The sequence below is a fragment of the Canis lupus genome, chromosome 24, assembly GCF_048164855.1.
Source record: "Canis lupus baileyi chromosome 24, mCanLup2.hap1, whole genome shotgun sequence".
Classification (NCBI taxonomy): domain Eukaryota; kingdom Metazoa; phylum Chordata; class Mammalia; order Carnivora; family Canidae; genus Canis; species Canis lupus.
In genome coordinates, this window is record NC_132861.1 from 6637460 (window position 1) to 6661011 (window position 23552).

The 23552-nt window shown below is 35.2% G+C and overlaps 1 protein-coding gene across 11 annotated transcripts in view; it reads right to left on the reverse strand.

Moving 5' to 3' along the window:
* Positions 1-23552, reverse strand: part of NBEA (neurobeachin) — a 674173-nt gene that overhangs the window by 111194 nt on the left and 539427 nt on the right. For all 11 annotated transcript variants that reach the window (XM_072795453.1, XM_072795459.1, XM_072795454.1 and 8 more), the window contains 3 exons: positions 15513-15630; positions 15091-15193; positions 10045-10160 (listed from right to left, as the gene is read on the reverse strand). In XM_072795453.1, the coding sequence (XP_072651554.1) occupies positions 10045-10160; positions 15091-15193; positions 15513-15630 (337 nt within the window). The remainder of the gene's footprint in view (positions 1-10044; positions 10161-15090; positions 15194-15512; positions 15631-23552) is intronic.

Consider the following 23552-nt stretch of genomic DNA (forward strand, 5'->3'; position numbering starts at 1 on the left):
ACATAGATAGAATGGTATTTCTGGAAAAATACAAAGAAAGTAACCATCATCTTTAAAACACACACAAAATTGATAGATACCAACAGTCACAGCTTATGGCAATTGTTCTGTCCAACATTTTTCGTAATTCACTTTCAATAATATTTGGAATATTCTTTCAAAATAAATTCAAAGGAAAATTTGACAATTTTAAAATTACTCATAAGCTGATAGCACCACTTAAGTTCTAATAAATATTACAGATAAATGTACTTACAAATAAATGTACTTACAAATACAAATAAATGTAAGTACAAATAGATGTACTTACACAGTTAAAATCAAACCTCTCTCAATAGAGATTTTCACAGAAAAGCATTACAATATGGCAGGTCAATATATATTTTTTATTTAAATTAAAAATGCACAATGTATTTAAAAATCACATGGAGGAAAAAGAACAGTTAAATGGTACTTTGGGATTTTTCATTCATAAATTAGCATTGTTACTTAATTATTTTACTGAACATCTTTGTGAAACAAATGACTGTTTACTAAATTAGCAAAAAAAAAAAAAAAAAAAGTGAAGTATTTCCAAAGTAATACCTGTTACTTGAAGATACCTATTTATCAAGTATTCTGTTCTCTTTTTTGTTTTTTATGTTTTGTGTTTTTTTTAGAATAACTGAAGTTTAGCAAATAACCTTGTGTTGTAATTGGTAGGGTTCTTTCTTTTTCCAGCAGTGGTAAGTGATGATATCTATATATATCTATATCTATATATATATATATATAGATATATATATATATCATATAGCATCATATATATATATCATATAGCATCATTGATTTTATATATATATATAAAATATAAAAATATATATATATTTTACTAACTATGCTTATAAGGTTTTATCTTAGAAGATGAATATTAAATATTGTAAGCCTATGACACTAATCTACTCAAATAATAAAAGTGAAGAGCAGTAAATGAGATCTCAGAAACACTGGATATATTTCTTCATTTAAAAAAAACTTTTTAATTAAACCATCCAATTTAATGTTTTTATATGGCACTTTAGTTTTGAAGGTAAAGTGATCTAGAGACAGCTGACAAAGAAATTATAACTGCAATTCCTTGGTGAAAATGTTAATGACAGCAAAATATTGTTTAATTAGATGATTGCAGCATCTGGATTAACACTCTTTAAGAGCGATGTTCCTGTGCTTGTCTGCTTCTTCACACTTTACAGACATTTTGTCATCTCTAGGTCATTAGGAAAGAATTTTTAATGATTTTTCTAGAAGCAAGCAGTTCAAGTTACATCTAATTAGATGACAATAATAAGCCCAACACATGCAGTAGCTAAATATATACATAATTAACCAGGGAGGGCTTGTACATCACAGAGTAAAAAAGTGGAAAATGCTAAACAGGAGAAAAAGGTTGGGGTTGGGGAAGTTGTGCTGAATTCATTAGCTGATCATATGAAACACAACTTGAAAACCTTTAAAAAAAATTCTCAGACCTAACGGAATCATTTACAGAAAGCTATGTTAGCAATCACTCTGCTATTTTCTTAAATGCATGAATGCCAAGTTTTAACGTCTTGTTCATTGTAGTATCTAATAAGGTATAAAATTAGGCATAGGTTGTATCTTTCAGAACACAATGAACAGAAATTGGGTCAAAGCCAGGAATTAGAGGTTGAAACCACATTTTTAGTTGAACTCTAAGCATCATCAAAATTTTTCTACAAGTTAAAAAAAAAAAAAAAAACTTCTACATAAATCTTCCAAAACTTGTTGATGTTCTTTGAAAGCAATAAAAAAGTTTCAAAAAGTTACATAAATTATAGCAGAGTCCTGAGCTAGACTTTCATGTAGTTTTTAAAATCATGTCTTCCAAGAATATTTAATGAAATAAAGTAGAATCTGAACTTGTATGTGTAGCAGGTTCCCAATGAGATAGCACACATGGAAAAAGAAAAAAGAGAAAAAACACCAAAATTGTTAGCTGGGATGTATTCACTGCTAGGCTTAAGAGTGAGTTAATTTTTAAATTACTCTTTCCCATATTTCCAACTTTCTATAACGAGTATTTATTAAATTTATAAGTAGAACAAACCAAAGGCCATGAAGACATGTGTGGGCTTTTAGGTGTCTTTTAAAAACAGTATGTTTTCTGAATTTTCGGTAACTTCTTTTACTATGTATTTTTACAAAACTCATCTATATACAATAAAATGTGTTGATTTATATGCAATCATATATATATATATATACACACACACATATATCACATGAGGTTCTAAAAAAATCTAATAATGTACTAATACTAAGACACTGCTGCTATATGCTTTATACAGAACCTCATTTTTAAAAGGATCTAGGAAGGAGGAAAGTAAAATTGGCCAAGTAAGAAAGACCTCAAAAAAATGGTGAACAAGAAATGGGGCATAAATATACTTTGAATCCATGTTAAAATAATATTTTAGAGAAAAAAGGTAAGTCTAAGAGTTTAAGTCAGTAACCAAAATGGTTTTTTTACAGAAAATGTAGATTTACTAAGTCACATTAGTCTGTGTTTTTAAAAATGTGAAGCCAAGAAAGACTGTTTCACCTTTCCAGATTCCCACTTTGCAACCCTTCTCTTTAATCCAGGATATTTAAAGAATCTCTCAAACAGCAATTCTAGTAAAATCACATAATAGATCACACAATCAAGCAAAACACTTGCAAAGCCAAAGTATTAAATCAGTTCAATCTGATGGCCATTTACTTGGCAAAACTTTTTTTTTTTTCTGTAGTGATCTCATAATCTTATTAGAAAGATGAAATATAGACATAAAATGCTAAGGACACATACTACCATACATGCCAAAATGTGTGACACAGTGCTATAGAAGATGTGAGTGTTCAGAAGGTTAATACAATTAATTCCCCTTAGGTATGTCTTTTGTTTTATTTTTTTAAAAGATTTTATTTATTTCCCTGACAGAGAGCTAGCACAAGCAGGAGTGTCAGGCAGAGGGAGAGGGAGAAGGGGGCTCCCCACAGAGCAGAGCTTGATCCCAGGACTCTGGCATCATGACCCGAGCTGAAGGCAGATGCTTAAAGGACTGAGCCACCCAGGTACCCCTTTAGGTATGTCCTTTAAGGAATATAGATGTAATGCAGTGGTTCTCAAAGTGAACCCTAGACCAGTGGCATCAGAATCATCTGGAGATTTGTTAGAAGTGCAAATTCTTGAGTCCCACCTTCAACCTACTGAGTCAGAACCTGTGGGGATGAGGCCCAATGATCTGTGTTGGAGCAAGCCCTCCAGGTGATTCTGAGAACGACGAGTATCCTAAATGCTGGGTTACTGACTATGTTGTTGGTGTTGTGATCTGTGGTACTAAGTTCCTCCCCAGGAACTACCACAACAGAAGAAAGCCCTCTCACCCAAAGTCTCATCTGTTTCTCAGGAGTCTGAATCCAGTGACAGCAGTGTGGAGGAGGTAATGAAGGCCTGGGCCACTTGGCTCAGGCAAGACCACTGTGAAGGGTTATTAGCTCCTGGCTCCCTGTAGGACCTGCTGAAGCTTTTGCTACACCACCTTGGGGTTCAATTTCTCTTTCTGTACAGTTCTGTTTTCCTCACTCCCCCACAGATGTGTTCCCAAAGATACTTTCTAATAAACTTCCTGCAAGCAAATCTCTGTCTCAGAAATGGTTTCTCTGGATCTGAGACCTAGCTGAAAATAGTACCAGGTTCTACATTAAAGGTGATAAATTCCAGGCCCAGTTCCAGTGCTAGAATATCACCAGCTACAAAAGTCACGAAAGCAAATAAGCTTCAACAAGGTTCTTTTGATGAAATATAAAAGTAAATAATAAAATTATTTAAAATCTTTAACTGTTTAGGTTTTTAAGCAGTCAGTAGAATAAAGATGATGAGAGAAAAACACTGTATGGTGCCATGATTATCCCGAAGCAGTCACTGAGGAAGGCTCTAGAGCCAAACTACTTGCATTTGAATCCTGACTTTGTCACTTATTAGCTCTGTGACTGAGGTAAGTTATCTAACTTCCTTGTACCTTTATTTTCTCATTTGTGAACAGGGATAAGAGCAGAACATAACTCTAGGGGCTATTATTGGGATTAAATGAGTAAATACTCATAAAACACTTATAACAATGTTTGGAATATTGTAAATTGCTCAATAATGTTAACTATTATTTACTTTTTTTTCCTGAAAGTTATTGTTAATATTAAAGAAATGTCTCAAAAAGACATAACAGTGAACAAAGAAATAATAAAAATAATACTTATTTTTTCTGACTCCTGATATTAAGAATATTAAAAGAAATGTTTCAGAAAGACTATAATACTATAAGCCAACCATGTATTGGCTTTGGTTTACCCAGGAAATGAAATACAGTTTGTCACTAAGAACACTAGCATTATCAGTAATGATAAATCTTAAGTTTCAATCAATTACCTAAAATTAGTATTTATTGGGCAACAGCTGTATCCCTAAAACCTTGCTATGTAACAATATGACTATTTAGTGGAACCCATGTTAGTAAAAGTGATACTGGTTCAACATAAGGTCTTTGCCAATGTCCTTTATTTTAGGATCCTTAGAGAACTCTGAAAAGTGTTCCAATAAGAAGAAATGAATAAATACATTTTTTCTCCACAAATCAGGAAAATTGGCAATTCTAATTACTTCCCTAACATGTATTCAATTTGGCTTTAGTGAAGCTTCTCTAAAAAACCATCATCTAAATCTTCAATACTGGTGTTCAATACAAGATGGCACACCTACTTAAAACTTCAGGATAATGGCCAGGGAAGAATTAGCAGGAATATATCCAGGGAGAGAATCTCAGGATATTTACATTCATAACTATTTCCAACTGTCATTCTACTTCTCTATAAGAGTTCATGTTGCCTGGATCGTCATTAATGTAGACAAAATCCTTGAAGAGCTAATTCAAAGCCCCACTTTTTCTATGAGGCTTCCCTTGAGTAGACTGGCTCATCCTCATCTCCCACTTCTGTAAACTTGAATGACTGTTAACGGCATGTAACTGCATGCCATTTGTATGTTCTAAATGTTTTTAGATGCATTGTTCTGATAATTAGGTCTTAAGTGGCTAGAGCAATGGTGCTCAAACTGCAAATGCATCAAAACCACCTAGAAGGCTTGATGAAACGCAGATTGCTGGACCCCACTCCCAGGGTTTCTGATTCAGGAGTTCTGAGGAGGAGTCTGAGGAGGGGAGTCTAATGAGTCCCCAGGTGACATTGACACTGCCTGTCTGGGGGCCACACTTGTCAACCACTGAACTAGAGCACATCACAGTGATTTCTACTTTTTGTAAAATGGCACTATATATGGAGTCACGCACTTTTCTGTCTCTCATTCTCTTTGTGCCATACCTGCTGCCACTACTCTAATCCAGCTCTTCACCCCACATCTTTTTTCTTTTCTTTTTTTAAAGATTTTATTTATTTATTCACGAGAGACACAGAGAGAGAGAGAGGCGGAGACACAGGCAGAGGGAGAAGCAGGCTCCATGCAGGGAGCCCGACATGGGACTCGATCCTGGGTCTCCAGGATCACACCCGGGGCTAAACCGCTGAGCCACCAAGGCTGCCCCACATCTTCTTTTCTCTTGGAATGCTGTTTACTTTCTAGTAAATTCTTTCTCACATTACAATTTCCAAGTTAGTGTTACCTATGAGAAGCTTTTCCCGATCTTTTAAAGTAATGCCTTCTAGATCTGTAACTCCAAGTGGCTTTGTATATTCTCCCATTTTAATAATTATCACTTTTTCCTGGAATTGCTGGTGCCCCTGTGTGTTTTGCTGACTACATTATGATCTCTTCAAAGGCAGAAACCATACTTTAGTTTTCTCTGTAGTGTCAGCACCAGAACGTGTGTTCAGTAACTATTTACTAAAAAATTGAACAAATTGACTTCATATCTGGAGACCTGTAATATTCTTCTATCAACAGCTCTCCCTAACTTTAGGCTATCTTATTTCTGATTCAGGCCACACATAGTCACCTAAATTTTCCTAAAATTCCATGGTGTCTCTCCTTCCACTCCAAAATCATACTGACTCTTAAGAGTCTAAGATCAGGCTCTTTACAATCTGGCTCTTACTGATAGCTCCAGTATTATCTTCTATTATTCTCTGTTCCAGCCAAGATACAGTATTCATGTCCACTGAACACATCACATATCTGACTGGCAGAAATTTGTGAAGCTCCACTCTTTTCTTCCTCCCTAGACAAACACATATTTAAATTTCCTCCACTTTGCTTAGCTAGCACAGCATTCATTATTTACAGCTCTTACTCAGCACTTATATCAGCTGTCTTAAAATGTATATTTTTGTATATTTAATGCCTTATTTATGTATATTTCATTTACTCATCCAGTTGTAAGTGCTTAGAGTTTCTAGTCCTAATTTTATACTTCTTTTTATCCCACTGTCTCCAACAGACAGGCTTTAAAGTTTAGTTACAATCACTATAAAGGAAAAGTCTACTAAATTCTTTTTTTAAAAAGCCTGTGGCCTCTACATTCTTTATGTCATTAAATAAAATAGACCCCAATGATTCAAAAGAGAACAGGATGGCACTTAAATATCCCTTATGACCTGCATGCTCTGGCTCAGAAACTGTCCCAACTAGAAAAAACAAACAAACAAACAAACAAACAAAAAACAACAACAACCAGTGTCCATATTGCTCAGATGTGATGTGTGAAACAAAGGCAGAAGAAAAAAAAAAAAAAAAAAAAAAAAAGGCAGAAGAAAATATACTAAATTTCCATACTACTTAGAGTCCATTGACAGGTCCTTGAAGCAAGCAGAGTGATCTTCCTCTAGAGACTCAACTGCCTCGATGTTACTACTTTGCTAAGGGCAAAAGGCAATCTTAGCCCGGTCCCAAGATCCTGTAAGTTTACTTTAACATATAAAAATTCCTTTGGAAACTTCCTTTATCTTTAACCCCCAAGATACAAATTGGCAATCATCCCCCAAACATATGGCCCACCGATACACATCTGAAGGATCTCATGACTAAGGTTTTATTAGACAGTAATATAAATGACCTTTTCCCAACAATAGCTAGCCAGCCCCTCAAGGTCCTGTCTTGCTTCTGAAATTCCTTAGAGACTTATGGCTCTCCCTAACCCCCTCCCAACTTGAAAGTATATAATGGGTCACTCCTCATGACCTCTGTGCAGCTCTTTCTGCCCACAGGTCCTGTCCCCATGCTTTAATAAAACCTTTTTGCACCTAAGATGTTTCAAGAATTCTTTCTTGGACATCAGCTTTGAACCCTAACGTCTTTTCCTACATCAAGGTGTAGCTTTCAGAAGGGATCACAATGTTATCTCTATCCAGACTGTGATCTATCTGAGTTTGACAGAGAAAATCCCAAAAAGCAACAGGCATGAAGTAGGCAGTGGTTATAAGTGATACTGCACCACACTGTGGAAGTGTATCTGACTTCAGTAAAATGTAGTGGGAAAGGATGGAGACTTGAAGAGTCCTTTGAAACAATTAACTAGACCACATTCCATCCAGAAAGACAGATAGAATCCCATCTTAGAATAGCAGAACAGTTTAATATTAATGCCAGCTCAACTGGAAACTGAGTTGTGAGAGTGAGGTATAGCACCTCCTCTTCCAGTTTTACATACACAGCTCCAAATAGCTAGCACAGCCAAGGGAAAAAATCATACACTCATCTATGACATATGGTAGACAATGAGTACTGCTAGATTTCTCAAGGATAACACAAAAGCCTAACACAGTGAAATGGAAAAATATTGCAGAAGAATGTAAAGAGAACAAATGTTATTCTAAAAATCAGGTAAAGATCAATGTGGCTGAAAGTAAGGTAATGCAGTACATTACATTAACAGGAAAAAAATCTTAATAGAGTTTGAAATCCTTCATAACGTGTAAAATAGATGGACTCCAAAAAATGAGAGTTCAATAAGAATATGGATTCTGGGTAGTAAATCATATTGACAAAGATAGGCAATGAATGAGGAGTAAGTTGAATTAAAGTTGAGTTAACCGTTCATTCATTTCTGAGTTCAAAAATAAGAGAGATATATTTCAGAAGGTCTTAAAAAATTTATACATATCTCCAGGAGAATTAATAACAAGATGCCTACATTCTAAATCACTAACAAAGTGGGCAAAAATGTGTAAGGCTAAGAAAAAACAAAAAAAAATACAAAAAATAGTATTTTTAAAACAACAGTATAAAATGAGATGATGTAAGACCAAATGTATCACTTATTACAACAAATGTGAACATATTAAATCTGGTTACTGAAAGATTAAAGTCCAAGATAGGGTTAAAACTGGAAATTCCACCTATGCTCTAGGACAAAGCAGGCACATCTGAGATTCTTTCTTCTCTTAGGCATTGAAGCTGCTTTCTGCTACATCATGCTGTTATTTTTTCTTTAGATTTTATTTATTTATTCATGAAAGACAGAGAGAGAGAGAGAGAGAAATAGAGAGAGAGGAGCAGAGACGTAGGCAGGGAGAGAAGCAGACTCCGTGCAGGGAGCCCGATGTGGGACTCGATCCCAGGACTCCAGGATCGTGCTCTGAACTGATGGCAGATGCTCAACCGCTGAGCCATCCAGGCGCCCCTACATCATGCTGTTAGTTGAAAGTGCTAATGGAGTTTTTTACATTTCAGATATTTAAGTCACCCCATCTACACAGGTAAGTAATATGTGCTAATTAAACAGTATAATCCATTTCCTGTGTCTTTGAGGGAGTAAATAAGTTTCATGACACAAACATCATGTATACGGATATATATATGTACAATATATGTCATAAATGTGTCATGAAGATATACATATATCTTATATATATATCATATATACATATATCTTATATATATCATATATATCTTATATATATATATAATGGAGGCATGTGTATAAAGATATAATGAAATTTAATTTATGAAATAATCCTATAGTTATACCTCTAGTATCCTATTAGCAAAGGCATTAACATTACAATATTTATTAAATGATTAGAGTGCAAAACCATTTCCAACAACTTTTTTATCCCTTTTTGTTCACAAATTGCATTCTCTTGCCTAATACATATCTGTATCATCCATATTTAATATGTATATCTCTATAGCATCTGCATTCACACATACATGATCAATTTCAAGAGTAATATTAAGCAGTTATCTTTTTAAGCAATGATTCAGAGAACATGGCTCTAAATTAGTGGTTCTGAGCCTTTCTTCATAATAGAACAATAAACCAAAGGGAAGCATGTGTATTTCTGTAGTTATTTCAGTTAATCTGATTCCAAAAAAGTTTTTGTAGAGCCTGATTTATAGAAGTAAACTTTTGTAATTCAACGTGAAAAAGGGCTTTTGGAGCTTAATTTAGGAAAAAAGAGAGAAACTTAAATCTCATAAACATGTTTAACCACTGACAGCCCCGGATTTGACAGAAAAACAAAGCCATTGCCTTCTTCTAATTTACAAGCATGGTACTGCTGAGGTGGATGGCAGTTACTCATCATTTAGAAATCCAATCGGATTTTGTATTTTTATTTGAAGATTTTAAGAAAAAAAGATCCTGTAACCCAATCATGCCATAATCCAGGTGACATCTGTACTAGACACAATCCTGTTGTTATTCTCCTGTCTAGCTGCTATTGCTGAGAATGACAAAGTAGGGAAATTACATTTTCCCATTATTATTTCCAGACACTTTCTGGCAATGGTTTGTTGACTCTAATAAACCTTCAGACAAAGCTGTCAGCGAAGGAAATGGCAAAAGGAGAGCAAGGAAAAGCCTCTTCAACAACAAATGCATCTAAAACCTCAGTATCGGCTTGTATAGTTTCTGACAACACTTAATATGAGTGCTTCAATATTTATTCTAATGCTGTATTTGAATTTCAAGGAAAAAATGTATTCTATCAAGTCACATTACCAATGATTTGGATCAACACAAACATATTATGAGATTAAAGAATGGGATGCCTTACCTGCTATAGTGTTAAGGAACATCAAATATTCAAAGTTTGAAATTTCCCTTCTTTGCCAACGCTGAGTCATGTTGGAAGATTTATAAAGCTGTCGAGGAGTGGCCAGGGATATCCTCCTAGCAATTAAGCAAACCATAACAAACATAGTCTCTTTTAACTCATGACTTTTAAAAATCAATATTAATGAATACATTGGTTTAATAACAATCCACTTAAAATAATTTATGGCTTATCCTTAGCCTAATTTAAAATACATTTTAATTACAGATATTAGCAATCTTTGAAAATTCTACCATAGAAATGATACATTTAGTTACTCAGAATAAACCATTATGAAAACACCTATTTGTATAATATGGCTACAAATGGGTATTTTACAAGTCAACAAGAACAAAAAAGGTAAAACTCTACTCAAGATAAGTAAAGTAGCTTTTAAATAATACAGCAAATCTTTTCCATGCTAATAAGTTAAGTAGATATAGGTAGTCAGGTACTAGCTTACAAGCATTTGACTTAAACTTCATATAGTAATGGCTGCCACTGCTCAGTTTGGGACCCGTAGGCTTAAGGCTACATGAAATAGATTTCATGTATTATCATCAAATTTTTCTATTCACATGGAATCTTATTAGGTACTGTCTTGTGCACAGTAGGAGCTAAAATACACGTTAGTTGAGGAAAAGGAGAGAGGGAGGAAGGATGGAAATGAACCTGTTATCTCCAATTAAAATCTGAATTAAGAGTTTCAAGAATAATTGGGTGTAACTCAATGTTTAAAGTATTAACATTTTTGAAGAACTTTCCTAGTAACATATATTTGACTTGTACTAACTCCAAAGGAACCATGAGCCTAATGATTCACTTAATTGTAATGGTAAATGGTATACGTATTTCATACTTCAATTCTAAAATTCAGTACACTTCTCAATTAATTTGTAATATGATTTTTACAGTGCTTCCAGTTTTTGATCATACTGGTACCAATATTCAAAATTTTCCCAGCTATACTTCCACTCACACAACTATTTTGTTATAAGCTTTAGCCATGATTCTGATGTTGTCATGGCAACATGCTAAAATAGTCTCTGAATTATCAAGGAATTAACAAACTATGCTTAGTCCAATTTTCATTGTGCTACTATTATAATCATATGCTGGTCTAATTTGCATGGTATTACTATTATAATCATTTTTTGGTTATTCTGACCAAAAATTTTAACTGTGGCATGCTCAGGTAAGTCTGCTAAAAGCAATGTATATAATAAAGTTCTGAATTCCTTTGTTGACATTTTGAACCCAAGCAATTTAAGAAGAAAATTGCTAATCTGGAAATAATTCTGACCATCAAAAATACCCCCAAACACAAAATCAAACAAATCTTACTAAGTATAAATAATGGGAATCATGGGAGGAAGTCTGCACTCTTAGAAAGTCACTCTTAGAGTATATGACAGTGAGAAAAATGTGGCTATGGGAAATGAATTGAGAAAAGCTGATTATAAGCAGGTCCAGGGAAAGAATCAGTTTTTCCTATTTACTGCTCCATCTTTCCCACTATAAACTCACTGAGAGCAGGAATCCTGTTTTATTTACTGTTATACACTTAGCATTTAGCAATGCTTAGTATATAGTGGGGTTCTCAGTAAGTACGTACTACATGACCTGACTTATTGCTCACCCTCAAAGAAAAAATGGCTGAAGCTGAGATGTGATGATAAAAAATTAAATAATTCAATCACATGAAGAAGCAAAATGGGAAACAGTAAATTATAGGGCTTTCCAAAATAACCCATAACAACTTTAGATGTTAGAATGAGGATGGGTGGTATGTATTTGAGCTATAGTAGGATGCATTTAGAAGTGGGGGATAAGGTGAAGACAAAATTGCCCTCTGAGATAAAAACTATTAAGTATCATAATGAAACATGACCATTTAATATCACCGACCCTATGGCTACAACCACATATATCTTTAGTAACTGAAGCATCTGATTAAATCCAAAGTTAATAATTGCACTATTTGAATAGAAAAATACATTAACCGAATACTGATAATCAGCATGGAATCCAGAATATGTGCAGATTTTTGCCAGTATTTTTCCATCATTATGCAGAGTTGAAGGTGGTGTTCTTACGACCAAAGTGGGAAACCATGACAAATGACACAAGATAGAAACTGAGAGTGAGCTATGATCTTGGGCAGGATAAGTAACATATCTAACTCAAAAATTTCTTCTCTGTAAAATGGGATAATAATCACATTGTTTTAGGATTGTAGTTGTTTTAAGAATAAAGGGCAGAGAGCTCCTTTTTGCCAGATGAGGACACAGTGAGAAGATGGCCATCTGTGAATCAGGAAGAGCTTCATTCTGTTTTCTTGACACTGGGTTTTAATGTTTAAGCAGTTTATCAAACACTAGGGAACTTACTCTAAGCTAAATCCATAAGATTTATAAACAAAAAAAATTTACCAAATTCAAAGGTGGACATATTGCTAGAATAATTGACTTCGCATATCATTTAAGCAATTTCTTGGGCAAGCGCACCAAAGAGATCACATTACAAATCAGATTGTTGCTTTGTCCTTTTAGAAGGAAAAGAATATATCCATTAAGTTAGCATAGCCTAATGAATGCCTCTTTAATTAATTAATATCCATAGCTATCATTTACTGAGAACATCCCCTATGCCAGCGACTATACTTTTAGTTTATAAAGCATTATTTCCCTTATTTCATCCCTCCGTCTGTATATGTTGCATATATTTGTATAGTGTGTATGTTTATAGTTTACAAAGTCTTCAGTTTACAATCTCAAGACATTCATAAAGCATCTCTTTTAAAAGATACTGTCTCCATTTTACAGATGAAAGCGTCATTCCTCTGGCCTAGTGCTATTGTTCTTCATTCTTTCCACTAATATGTATTGAGCTCCTTCTAAGTACCAGGTTCTGTTCCTGTTACCCAGCCAGTAAGTGGCAGGCCTAAGTCTAGATTCAACATTTCTCCTACCCTCATCCTATATATAACAGGAAATATGTAAAACTGGACTTTTGAGAATATTAGGAAATTAAGAACAAGTTGAACCTTTTTTTTGGGGGGGGGGAAGGTGCGAAACAAAGAACCGGATGGTTTTTAACATAGAATGGTTGTTTGAAACAACAGCAAACCCAAAACTATTAAACATCTATTTTGTTTACAGTTTTTCCATCAAGAAGGATAATCTTCCAAAAGCCAAAGGAGACCAAATGTGGTAAAAGGGAAACAATAGAGAGTAAGAGAGCTTCTGGTTGTTTTAAATGCATCCAGGTCCAGACCAGTCCAAGAGTCCTGAAGGAACTTATACATGTCACTGAGAAACCCCTATTGGTAACCTCTGAAGAATCATGATCATTGAGAAAGATGTCAGGAGGCAGAAGATCATTTTTTTTAAAAAGGAAAAAGTGAGACTTATTTGTCAGTTCTTAATGTCAATTCCTGGAAAAATTCTTGAATTGATGATTAAACAAACAGTCTGTAAGTACCTGGGAAAGGAAGTAGTGATTGCATGAGTCAACTTCAATTCAGTAAGAACAAGTCTTGCAAAACTAACCTCATTATCCTTTTTGGATAGATTAAATGCATCTTTCCTTTGACCTGTATTCTACATAAGTCCTTCTTCATTATCCACTAATGTTTTCATTCTGTCTTGTCCTTCTACTAGTAAATAGCCTGAGCATGTACATACATGTCAGTGGATTGGTCTTACACTGTAAGCTTAGTAATACGAGAGCTGATGCACCGCAATGCAAGGTAACTCCAGTGGCAAAGCACCTACAAAGCACCCTGGCAATTAGGCACTGTGCTGGGTGCTGTAGATGAAAAGATAAGTAAGACACGGCCCTTGTCCTTCAAATGACTGTAGCCTATTGAGGGAAGACAAAGATTAGTTTTTCTTTCCCTCCGTGCAGGGCTCTGCAATAATTCCCATGGACACAAAAAACTATGCACTGTTGTTTGTTTATTCAACACTGGTATCTTCCTTTCTTGCCAAGAGGAAACCTATTTTGTTGAAGTACGAGGTGGCCTGGAGTTCAGAGGTACAGTTTACCTTGAATTTTACTTGGAGGATGATTGGCCTAAACTCATCCCACTTTGGCAGTAATTGTTTTAAGGACAGGAAGGTGACCCCACTCAGGCCAAAGGGACCTGAGATAAAGATTGTGGAGGTGTCTGACAAATGTATTCTTTCTTAAAACATAGAAGCTCGAGGAACAATCCTTCATGTCTCCTCCCCACCTTCATGCGGTTGGTGAAACTGTGGTGTCTGGAGCACTAGTGGTTATTTTATGAACATGAGGTCAACTGAAGGTCCTGACATCATTGAACCTGAGCCAGTACTGGCAACTCCTTAACTCCAGACCTTTTAGAAAATAAGACTCAAACAGCAAAACACCCCTTTAAGTCACTCTGAGACAGATGTTCAGTTACTTGGAGCTAAAAACTGACTAAATGAATTTAGTGATACACATAATTACTGACTGTGTTATCTATTAGATCAGTATCTTTCAATAAGATTTCAAAATGATATTTTAAAATAACAGGATGAAAGATTTAGGAAATGGCTAAAACCACATTGTCATTCAAGACTGTTAATCTCAACAATTTCTAAGAGTTTTACTAATTTCATGAAGAAGCATCTATACACAGCATTTGCAAAAACAATTTATATGTGATTATAGAAAAATTAATCGCAAATATCATGAGGCTTTTGGTAAGTTTTTTTGTAATATCTTAAGCAAAAATGTCTTAGTTATATGCTAGCCATAATATGCAATCAACTTTTTTACTTCCTCATTTATATATGTGTTAAATAAAACTATACATGAACTATTCTGTCATTCTTAAAATAGCGGTTTTCATAACCTCTTTCCCTACAAATGGCTTGCAGAGAAAGAAAATTCCTTGGTTCTTAAAATAATTATTGCATAACCTTATTTACATTTCTGTCATATTGAGATTAAAATATGTTAATGAACTATAGATAATGTGTAATACGATATAATTACCTGGCTTGTGGCAAACCATAGCTGGTCCCTACTCCAACCCGAGGCAAGCTATAGACAACTTTTTTTACTGTTGCTTGATCAGGGAAATTAAACATAACCGAGGCTGTGGTAAGAAGAAAAAACATGATTTAGAAAACCACAGGAGAGCCAACCACCAATTTTAGGAATAATTTTCAAGTGCCTATCATGATTTATTTGTAGAAGTAATGAATCTTCATGGAAAATCAGCTTTCTGTATAACTTTATCCATAAGAAATTAGGATTAACATTTTCAAACTAATTTTAGTTTTAATTTTTGTTTTAGTGAGGGCATATCAAAGAGAGAAATACAGCAGGGAAAAATGAAGACTGTATCACACCTTGTAAATAAACAATATCCAAATATGAACACATTTCCTTTCAAAATATTTAAGAGGTCTTACTTCGGTTTGCCATAAATACTTCCAAAGCAGTGTTTTGTAGAAGATAACGTCTTGAAAATACAGCTCGTATCTCGCTGAACATCCATTTTCCGTGAAGTCCTTCAGTGTATGCAAGAACCTAAAATAATGAGTTTAAAGGGAAGTATCAATCAGTACAATGTGTGTCTAAGATTTAGTCTGACAATATCTTAGTGCTATATGAAAGTAAATTAAGGATTAGTTTCCTGAATTCATGATATATCACAACACTGTCATCATTTGATTCCATATCCAGTATTTGCAAAATTTCTACCTTTCTAAACTTTCTTAGTTGGCTCATGAAGAAATGAAGGAGCAGGAAAATTATACGTCTCAAGTGATCTTGTGACTTAAAACAGAAAATATATTATAGTTTTTTGGTTTTATATATAATTAGTTGGATAAGGTAACCTGACATATGTCATTGGTTCTCTTCTAATATTCCTTTTCTTCTTTCTTCCTTCTTAACAAGAAGCTCAGTTAGTACCAGTGTCCATGTGGTCAACACCAGGCAATGGATCATGATTAGTCTAAGGCAGGGATAGTAAATATTTGTGGTAAAAGGACAAAAGGCAAATATTTTTAGACTTTAAAGGCCATATGGTCTCTATCACAACTACTCAACTATGCCATTATAGAGTGAAAGCAGTCAGAGACAATGCATATAAATGAATGGGTGTGGCTGTGTTCCAATAAAACTTTATTTATAACAACAGGGGTGGACTGAATTTGGTCCTGGGGCCAATATGGCCTATCCCCAGCCTAAGCCAATCATAGCAAAGTTATTCCTTGCTTTCTCAAATTCCCTTGAACCTGGTGATAAGGACACTTGACCCAGAGCTAATGAGAACAAAAGCAAAGTCAGATGGGGATGTATCAGCTGACAAAATGAGTTTTATGTAATTGGCACACTCCTTTTTCCTTCTTTCTTGAGTGGAGATGTAATGACAGAAACTGTAGCAGCAATTGTATAACCATGAGAGGAAGGCCACAGGGAATTGCAGCAAAGTTGGCAACCACCACATCTGCACTTCTTGTTACATGATACACATAAGTCCATATTTGATAAAGGCACTGCAGTCAAATCTACAACAAACACATTCTCTCCTGGTACACCAATGTATATTAATGATACAAAACACATTTCTACCTGTATTAGTATACTCTGTATAGTCTACTCCATGTATATTTGTTTTGGTGAAATGAAAACTAGTTGAATTCTACAGGCATGATATTCCTTTAGCTTTGCAAACAAGTTATGAATTTTTTTTACATTTCTTTTCTCTAGAAAAAAATGATCCATTAGTCTTGCATTTTTTTGAAAATTCCATTTTCTAACTCCTTAATTCAGTTTTTGTCTTTCCCTAGATGCTAAAATGTTTTTGGAGGCAGTCAGACATCTGTTTAAATCCTGAAACATTTTGGAGCCAATCAGACTCCTATTCAAATCTTGGCTCTGCTATGTAGCAGTTATAGGACCTTGGAAAAATTATTTAACTCCATCTGATTTTCATCATCTGAAAGAGTGATAATAATACTATGGCTAGTTAGTCTAAGTAGAGACAGTGAACCTTAAGTGCCTGGCCTTAGTTATTATTTAAGTCCTGTTTATAAGTTTACATGTTTTTATTGCTGAGCAAAAAGCGACAACTATCGTTTTGACTTCTAAATGTAAAACTAAATGTAAATCTATACTTTCATAAAAGGGTTATAGAGACTCACCACAGTTTATATTAATAAATATTTAGTTGGGTGCCATGTTCTCCAGACTTGAATTTCACTGATCAGTATAATTTTTTTTTTAATGGAAAGAGTACTGATACAAGATTGATACCTTTTTTGTCAAGTAGGGGAAATTTTAAGACAAAACAGCCAAAACAAGAAAAACAATCTTCCGCACCATTATTTCACTAAAAAATAAAACTAGTAAGGTCATTTGAAAGCCCACACAGTACTATAAGTATAAACTCAGAAAAAAAAAAAAAAAAGAAAATCTTTTCATGAAAGCTGTACTGGCACCCATATAGGAAAATCGTTGTGCCAGGAGACAGAGACACACACATGTACACACACACACACATTCACTTACATGTTTACTTATTTTTTTTTTCTCTTTTTCTTATTTTTCTCTTTGGGAATTATGTAGTGAATATTTGGCCAGGTGTTCCTTTCCATTATTTTACTTATAGCAGGCAGGTAGTTCACAAACACACAGGAGTTAGTCTGACTTCTTAAGCACTCCCTGTAAGACTGTCTCACCAACTTTGCCCCAAATTCACCCTTAATTGCTTGCTTGTTCTGTGAAATGAATCTGTACCCTTTATTTGTAATTCACTAACTGCATGATGTTAAACTTTGTCTGGAAAGGACACGGAAGAAATACAGCATGCGGGAGGAAGGGGGTTTCACTCAGCATGTGGGAGGAAGGTATAGGTATGGCTGTAGCTCACTGTAGGGTGAAGTCACTCTGGTGCTCTGCCAGGGGTACTTGCCAGAGCTCTATCCTCTAGGACTTTCCAGAAATACACCGTCTAGGGAGTTGGTAAAACTGTTCATGGGAGGACTTCTTATGAGAGGCACTCTGCTAAAAAACTGCCTAAGGCAGGGAAAAGTACTAGAAAAAACTCCGAGTCACTAGGTGTTGTTAGACATCACACACTGCAGGACTAGGCCCTGGTTTCCTTCCTGGTGCTGCTGTGCTAACTCAGCAGGCAGGGCGGGACAGACCAGATGATATAGGAAGATTGACATTGCCTGCTTCTCCAAATTATTTAATATATTGAATATATTTCAATTAGATTTCAATCTAATATAGTTCAATATATTGAAATCTAATCAACAGTTGCTAAATATCCCAATTCAGTTTTGTTTTCTGAAAATTGAATAAATCTAATTTTTATGACATCACATAGGTCATAAACAAGAATATTAAAGCATCTTGATCCCAAAGCTTATGGAACTTTGTGATTTTCTTAAGTGACCACTGAACTATTTTGAGCCAACTGCTTACCATCCAGAAGAAGTGAAGGGAGGAAGAAAGAGTTCATGCTGGCCTCCTATGCTGAGGTCTGCTGCCCCTCTCACTTATGAACTGAAGCATTCAGGAAGCAATATAAAACAAATGTCATAGAGACCCTTGTAAACCATCTCACCCAAATGTGTGCTTAACACAGATTATTTGATGATTCTGTTGAAGAAAAATCGGGTTGCTGTGCACTCATGTGTATCAGACATGTATATATTGTCAGAAACATGTATAGGGCTGTCAAATCAGTTTTATCTTTCTTTCCCCCTTTTTAAGGCAGCGAATATTGTATCACCTAAAAAATACTTGTTTAGTGCTTCTTTGCTGATCTGAAATCATTGAACACGTATGTTAGAACAAGTATTACAAATACTTTTTTTTTTGAATATGGAAGATCTGAATTGTGCCGCAGGTTATATTTTCTGTTAAGAATTGATGAAAACGTTGCAGAAGGCTGAACAGACATGCCCTTTCTAGCGTTCAGGAGGCCGTCATATCTAACCAACTGGCCCTTCCAGCTTAATTAAAGAGGTTGAGTACTAGGTACAATTACAAGTCCCCATGACTTTAATAATTCCGTATAAACATTCAAGGATTTGGGAGATAACAAATATATTCAAGATGGAATAATTCAAAAGTAATATCATGTTTACATTCAGATGTGACGATGCGTGTTCTTTTCTCATCTGCCAGATAAATGGAGAGAATTCTAAGGCCAGGAAGGAAAGCCCAACCATAAGATAGAAGCAGCTTTGTTTCTACAAGGCCTGCATGCAAGATGGACCATCAGACTGATAATTGCTGTGGTGGCACATAGGGTGAGGATGTAGGGAGCCGCAGAGACAGCCACGCATCTGACATTCTCTCCCCACTGTTCCTGCCACAATGTCTTGGTGATGTTATTTCCTCACTCAAGGCATGGAGAAGTGGAAGATGCAAGAAATAATTAGATGTGCATGGAAGGACTGACATAGAAATGCAACGGAACAGCCTCTTCTAAGTGAGCAACGCAGTAACTTTCCAAGAAATAAGTTAGGTACATGTAATTTATTTATTTATTAAAAAACAATTTTTTAAAAGAGATTTTATTTATTTATTCATGAGAGAGACACACACAGAAAGAGAGAGAGAGGCAGAGACACAGGCAAAGAGAGAAGCAGGCTCCATGCAGGGAGCCCGATGTGGGACTTGATCCCAGGTCTCCAGGATGACATCCTGACCTGAAGGCAGATGCTCAACCACTGAGCCACCCAGCATCCTTGGGTACACGTAATTTAACAGAATAAATGTCTAGATTCTCAACTTCTTAAAATCTATCTGGCTAAGACTGAACCGGGAAGTACAGGTTCTCTTTCTTGTAACTTTTTTCCATTGCCCTGTTCCCATTAAAAAAAAAAAAAAAAAAAAAAAAAAAAATATATATATATATATATATATATATATATATATTCTCTAGGGTGTATTGCCTGGGGTATAACATCTGCTGAGGGGGTAGGAGCCTCGAATAAGGGAGAAGTCAAAATACTGATGGAGATGTTGAAAAGCCGATGTTCTCAATAACTAGATTTTAAAAAATCCTTTTGTAAGTCAGATGGTTTCTCAATCCACTTTCAGACTGATGTTGGATCTAATTGAGCTGACAATGGAGAGATAATTAAAAATAATTTTTGATTATAGATGACTGATTTTTAGCATAAAACAGAAGTGGTACAAAAAACTATAACTACTAATATAAAACTTCAATATCCTTGACTTATGTGAACAAGGTTTTTCAACAGATCTACATAAAGAAAGCTAGGAGCAGCTGTAATATTGATCCTGTATTGTCCAAGCGATATTCATATGTGGAAATATTAACCATTCATCTCATTAAGAGATGCATTTCCAATAGCATTTCATTTTTGTGTTTAATAATTATTTTTCCACGTCCACAATATATTTTTGTTTCTGTATGATTGATAAGCTGATGTTATTTATAATAACAATTTGTTCCAGAATAAAAATATTAAATACTTGAAATTCTATGGTCCTAGGAATTAAAAAAAAAAAACTTTAAAAACTTTAATTCATAAGTGGATATATACATTTTGCAGATTAGTATAATATAGTAAGCAATAAAATACCTTCAGGAATAAGATATCTGAGATAAATTTTGGGGAGGGAATCAAATGGAAATAGGAGTTCAAAGAGAAAGATACATAAAATGTCCATTTGAAAAAATATTATTCATGTATTTTAGATTTTATTTATTTATTCATGATAGACATAGAGAAAGAGAGAGAGAGGCAGAGACACAGGCAGAGGGAGAAGCAGGCTCCATGGAGGGAGCCTGACGCGGGACTTGATCCTAGGACCCCAGGATCACGCCCTGGGCCAAAGGCAGGAGCTGAACCACTGAACCACCCAGGGATCTCTATTCATGTATTTTAAAATGGGTGATGACAGAAATCAAATCACTATTCTGTTGGATATATTTGATTCTACTGAATACATCTGGAAAGTGATTGTGTGAACCAGGCTAATCATCTGGGAGAAATCCTCCAGGATGACCATTCTGTGACCTTAAAACTTCTTGAGCACAGCACTCCCCGCCCCCCCCCCCCCCCCCCCCACACACACACATTCTTTCCTTTTGTTTAACCACACCTTTAAGTACACTCTCTGGGGCATAAGACTCTTGATCTGCCCTGGAGATAGGACTGTGACATGTACACCTATTCTTAAACTTTCCCCTCCTGGGCGGTCCCTCACTGTGTACTCCCAGCCTCTAGGGCTATAAAAACAGGTCTTAAAGGGATGTGGGGTTGCAGGAGATTTACTCCTCTTGCAGCTGCCCAAGACCCTCTCCATGATTTTACTTAATAAACCATTTCTCATCAAGCTGGACTTGTTGGCCTTTCTCTTCAGTCTTAGGGTTGGTTCTTGGGCCTTTGGAAGTCATTTAGCATACATCTCCCTTTCATGCAACAGTGATGCAACAATTTTACCTTAAAATATCAGTATTTAGAACATATTGGATATTATATCTTTTAAAAATGTATGAGCTTGAAAAATTTTAGATGTAATTTAGAAATTTTAGATGTAAACTTAAATATGTGCAAGGAGGTTTTTTTATATTGAAGTATAGTTGATATACAATATTAAGTGGTATATAGTTTTATGATGTTTTTTTTTTTTTTTTTTAACAGAATAGGTTAAAAAAAGTTAGGGACAATTGCGATAGACCAGCCTCACACAATAAAGAAATCCTCAAATAGCTGATGGAAGAGTCTCACTTTAGCCTCTTGTCCAATTAATAACGAATAAAATCATCAAAATAAAACTGTCAAGGGCAGGCACCATAATCAGTAAAACCTAATATAGACTGCAACACTGCTCATGAAATCAAATCTTTTATTTTTTTTTGTAAATCTTTTCTTGATAAAAATAAATAATTTGGTAATATAAGACTGAAAATGGGGCTTAACTGCAAAGTAAACAAAAATGCTGAAGAAATTAAGCTGGCAAAATGAGCGTTTACAGAAAGTACATTCTCAGTGAAAATGAAACAACAGATTATTATCACTGCTAAAGTTCTCAGGTTAAATATTCATAAACACAGCCATTATCAGTAAATGGATTAATACTGCAGGACTGCAACATCCTCCAATTGGGGGAAATTTAGGTAGCTCATCCATAGAGAACTTTTTATTTAATAACCTTGCTTTTTGCTGTAATTCATCAATTCATGTATCCGCCTATCCTAGATTTAAAGTCACCATGGGGTCTGACTTTCTTACTCACTAGCGGTGAGACCTCAGGTAAGTTAGTTACTTTTCATTTCTTTAGTTTACTTACCTTAAGATTTGTAGAGGGTGATCATGAGGACTGAATGGAATAACTTCTTTAAAATGCCTGGCACACAGGAAGTGCTAAACAAATGTTACCTTATAACTATAACTATTGCCCATCAGACAAACACAGAACATTTTCAGCATGGGAGAAGAAAAGCTGGACCACAGTGAACCAATACTAAGCTAACAGTCACGGCTATCATTTCCTTAGTAGCAGTTTGTATTCTAGAAACGACCCAAAATCACACTAAGCTCCAAGAAGAAAGCCCAACTGTTTGGGACATGAAGCTACCATTCTCATCAGCAATAGTGACAATTCTGAGAAGGCCTCTTCCTATCCTCTCTTCCTGTCTATCTGTAAATAGGCCAGCTCTTTTCTTCCAGGCCTATCCTCATGACGTATCAATCTTATTTACTTGCAGGGACTCTCAGTTATTAAATATTTATCGGTTGACCTTCATGATGGTGAACAAGAGAGGCAGAATCCTTCACCAGAAGGAGTTTGAGGTCTGCTGGAGAATCACAAACAGTGGGGAAAGGGAAAAGGCAGAGGGTCTCAAGCTGAACAAGGATTTAAATATGGTGCCTTGGGGAATGGGTCCAGGCCATCCAGAACATACATTATAGAGAGGAGAGAGGTGGAAGATACAATTAGAATAATGAATGGTGGGTAGCAAACCATGATATGAGGAAATACGTAATTCATGCTAGAGTCTGAACTTGCAGTCTGAGAGGAACAGGGCCCTTATACTAAACAAGGAGGTGAGATGATTGAGAGGATTAAATTTGCACTTGAAATTGCTGTGGTGGCTACAGGGTAGACGGCGTCCCGATAATCTGTGTGAATGCCATCTTATAGTCATTAGTAGAAAACATGAACTCTTTCAAAAAGAGTATTGTCTGTACTTCCCCAATGGTATCTCACACCATGGCAGATACTTCTAAATTCACTTATTTTATTACATACATCCCATAAACAGTTGGAGACTTCTTGAGGGTAGAGGCTAAGGCTGTTTTCTATTTTGTATTCCTTACAGAACGTGCACATGAAAAGAACTCAATCAACTTTTGTTAAGAAAACACTGAAAATTTAACTTACAAACTTTGAGTTGCAGCTGGAGTCCTCTGTGCCTACTTCATCTTCAAATACACACTCTCAAAATT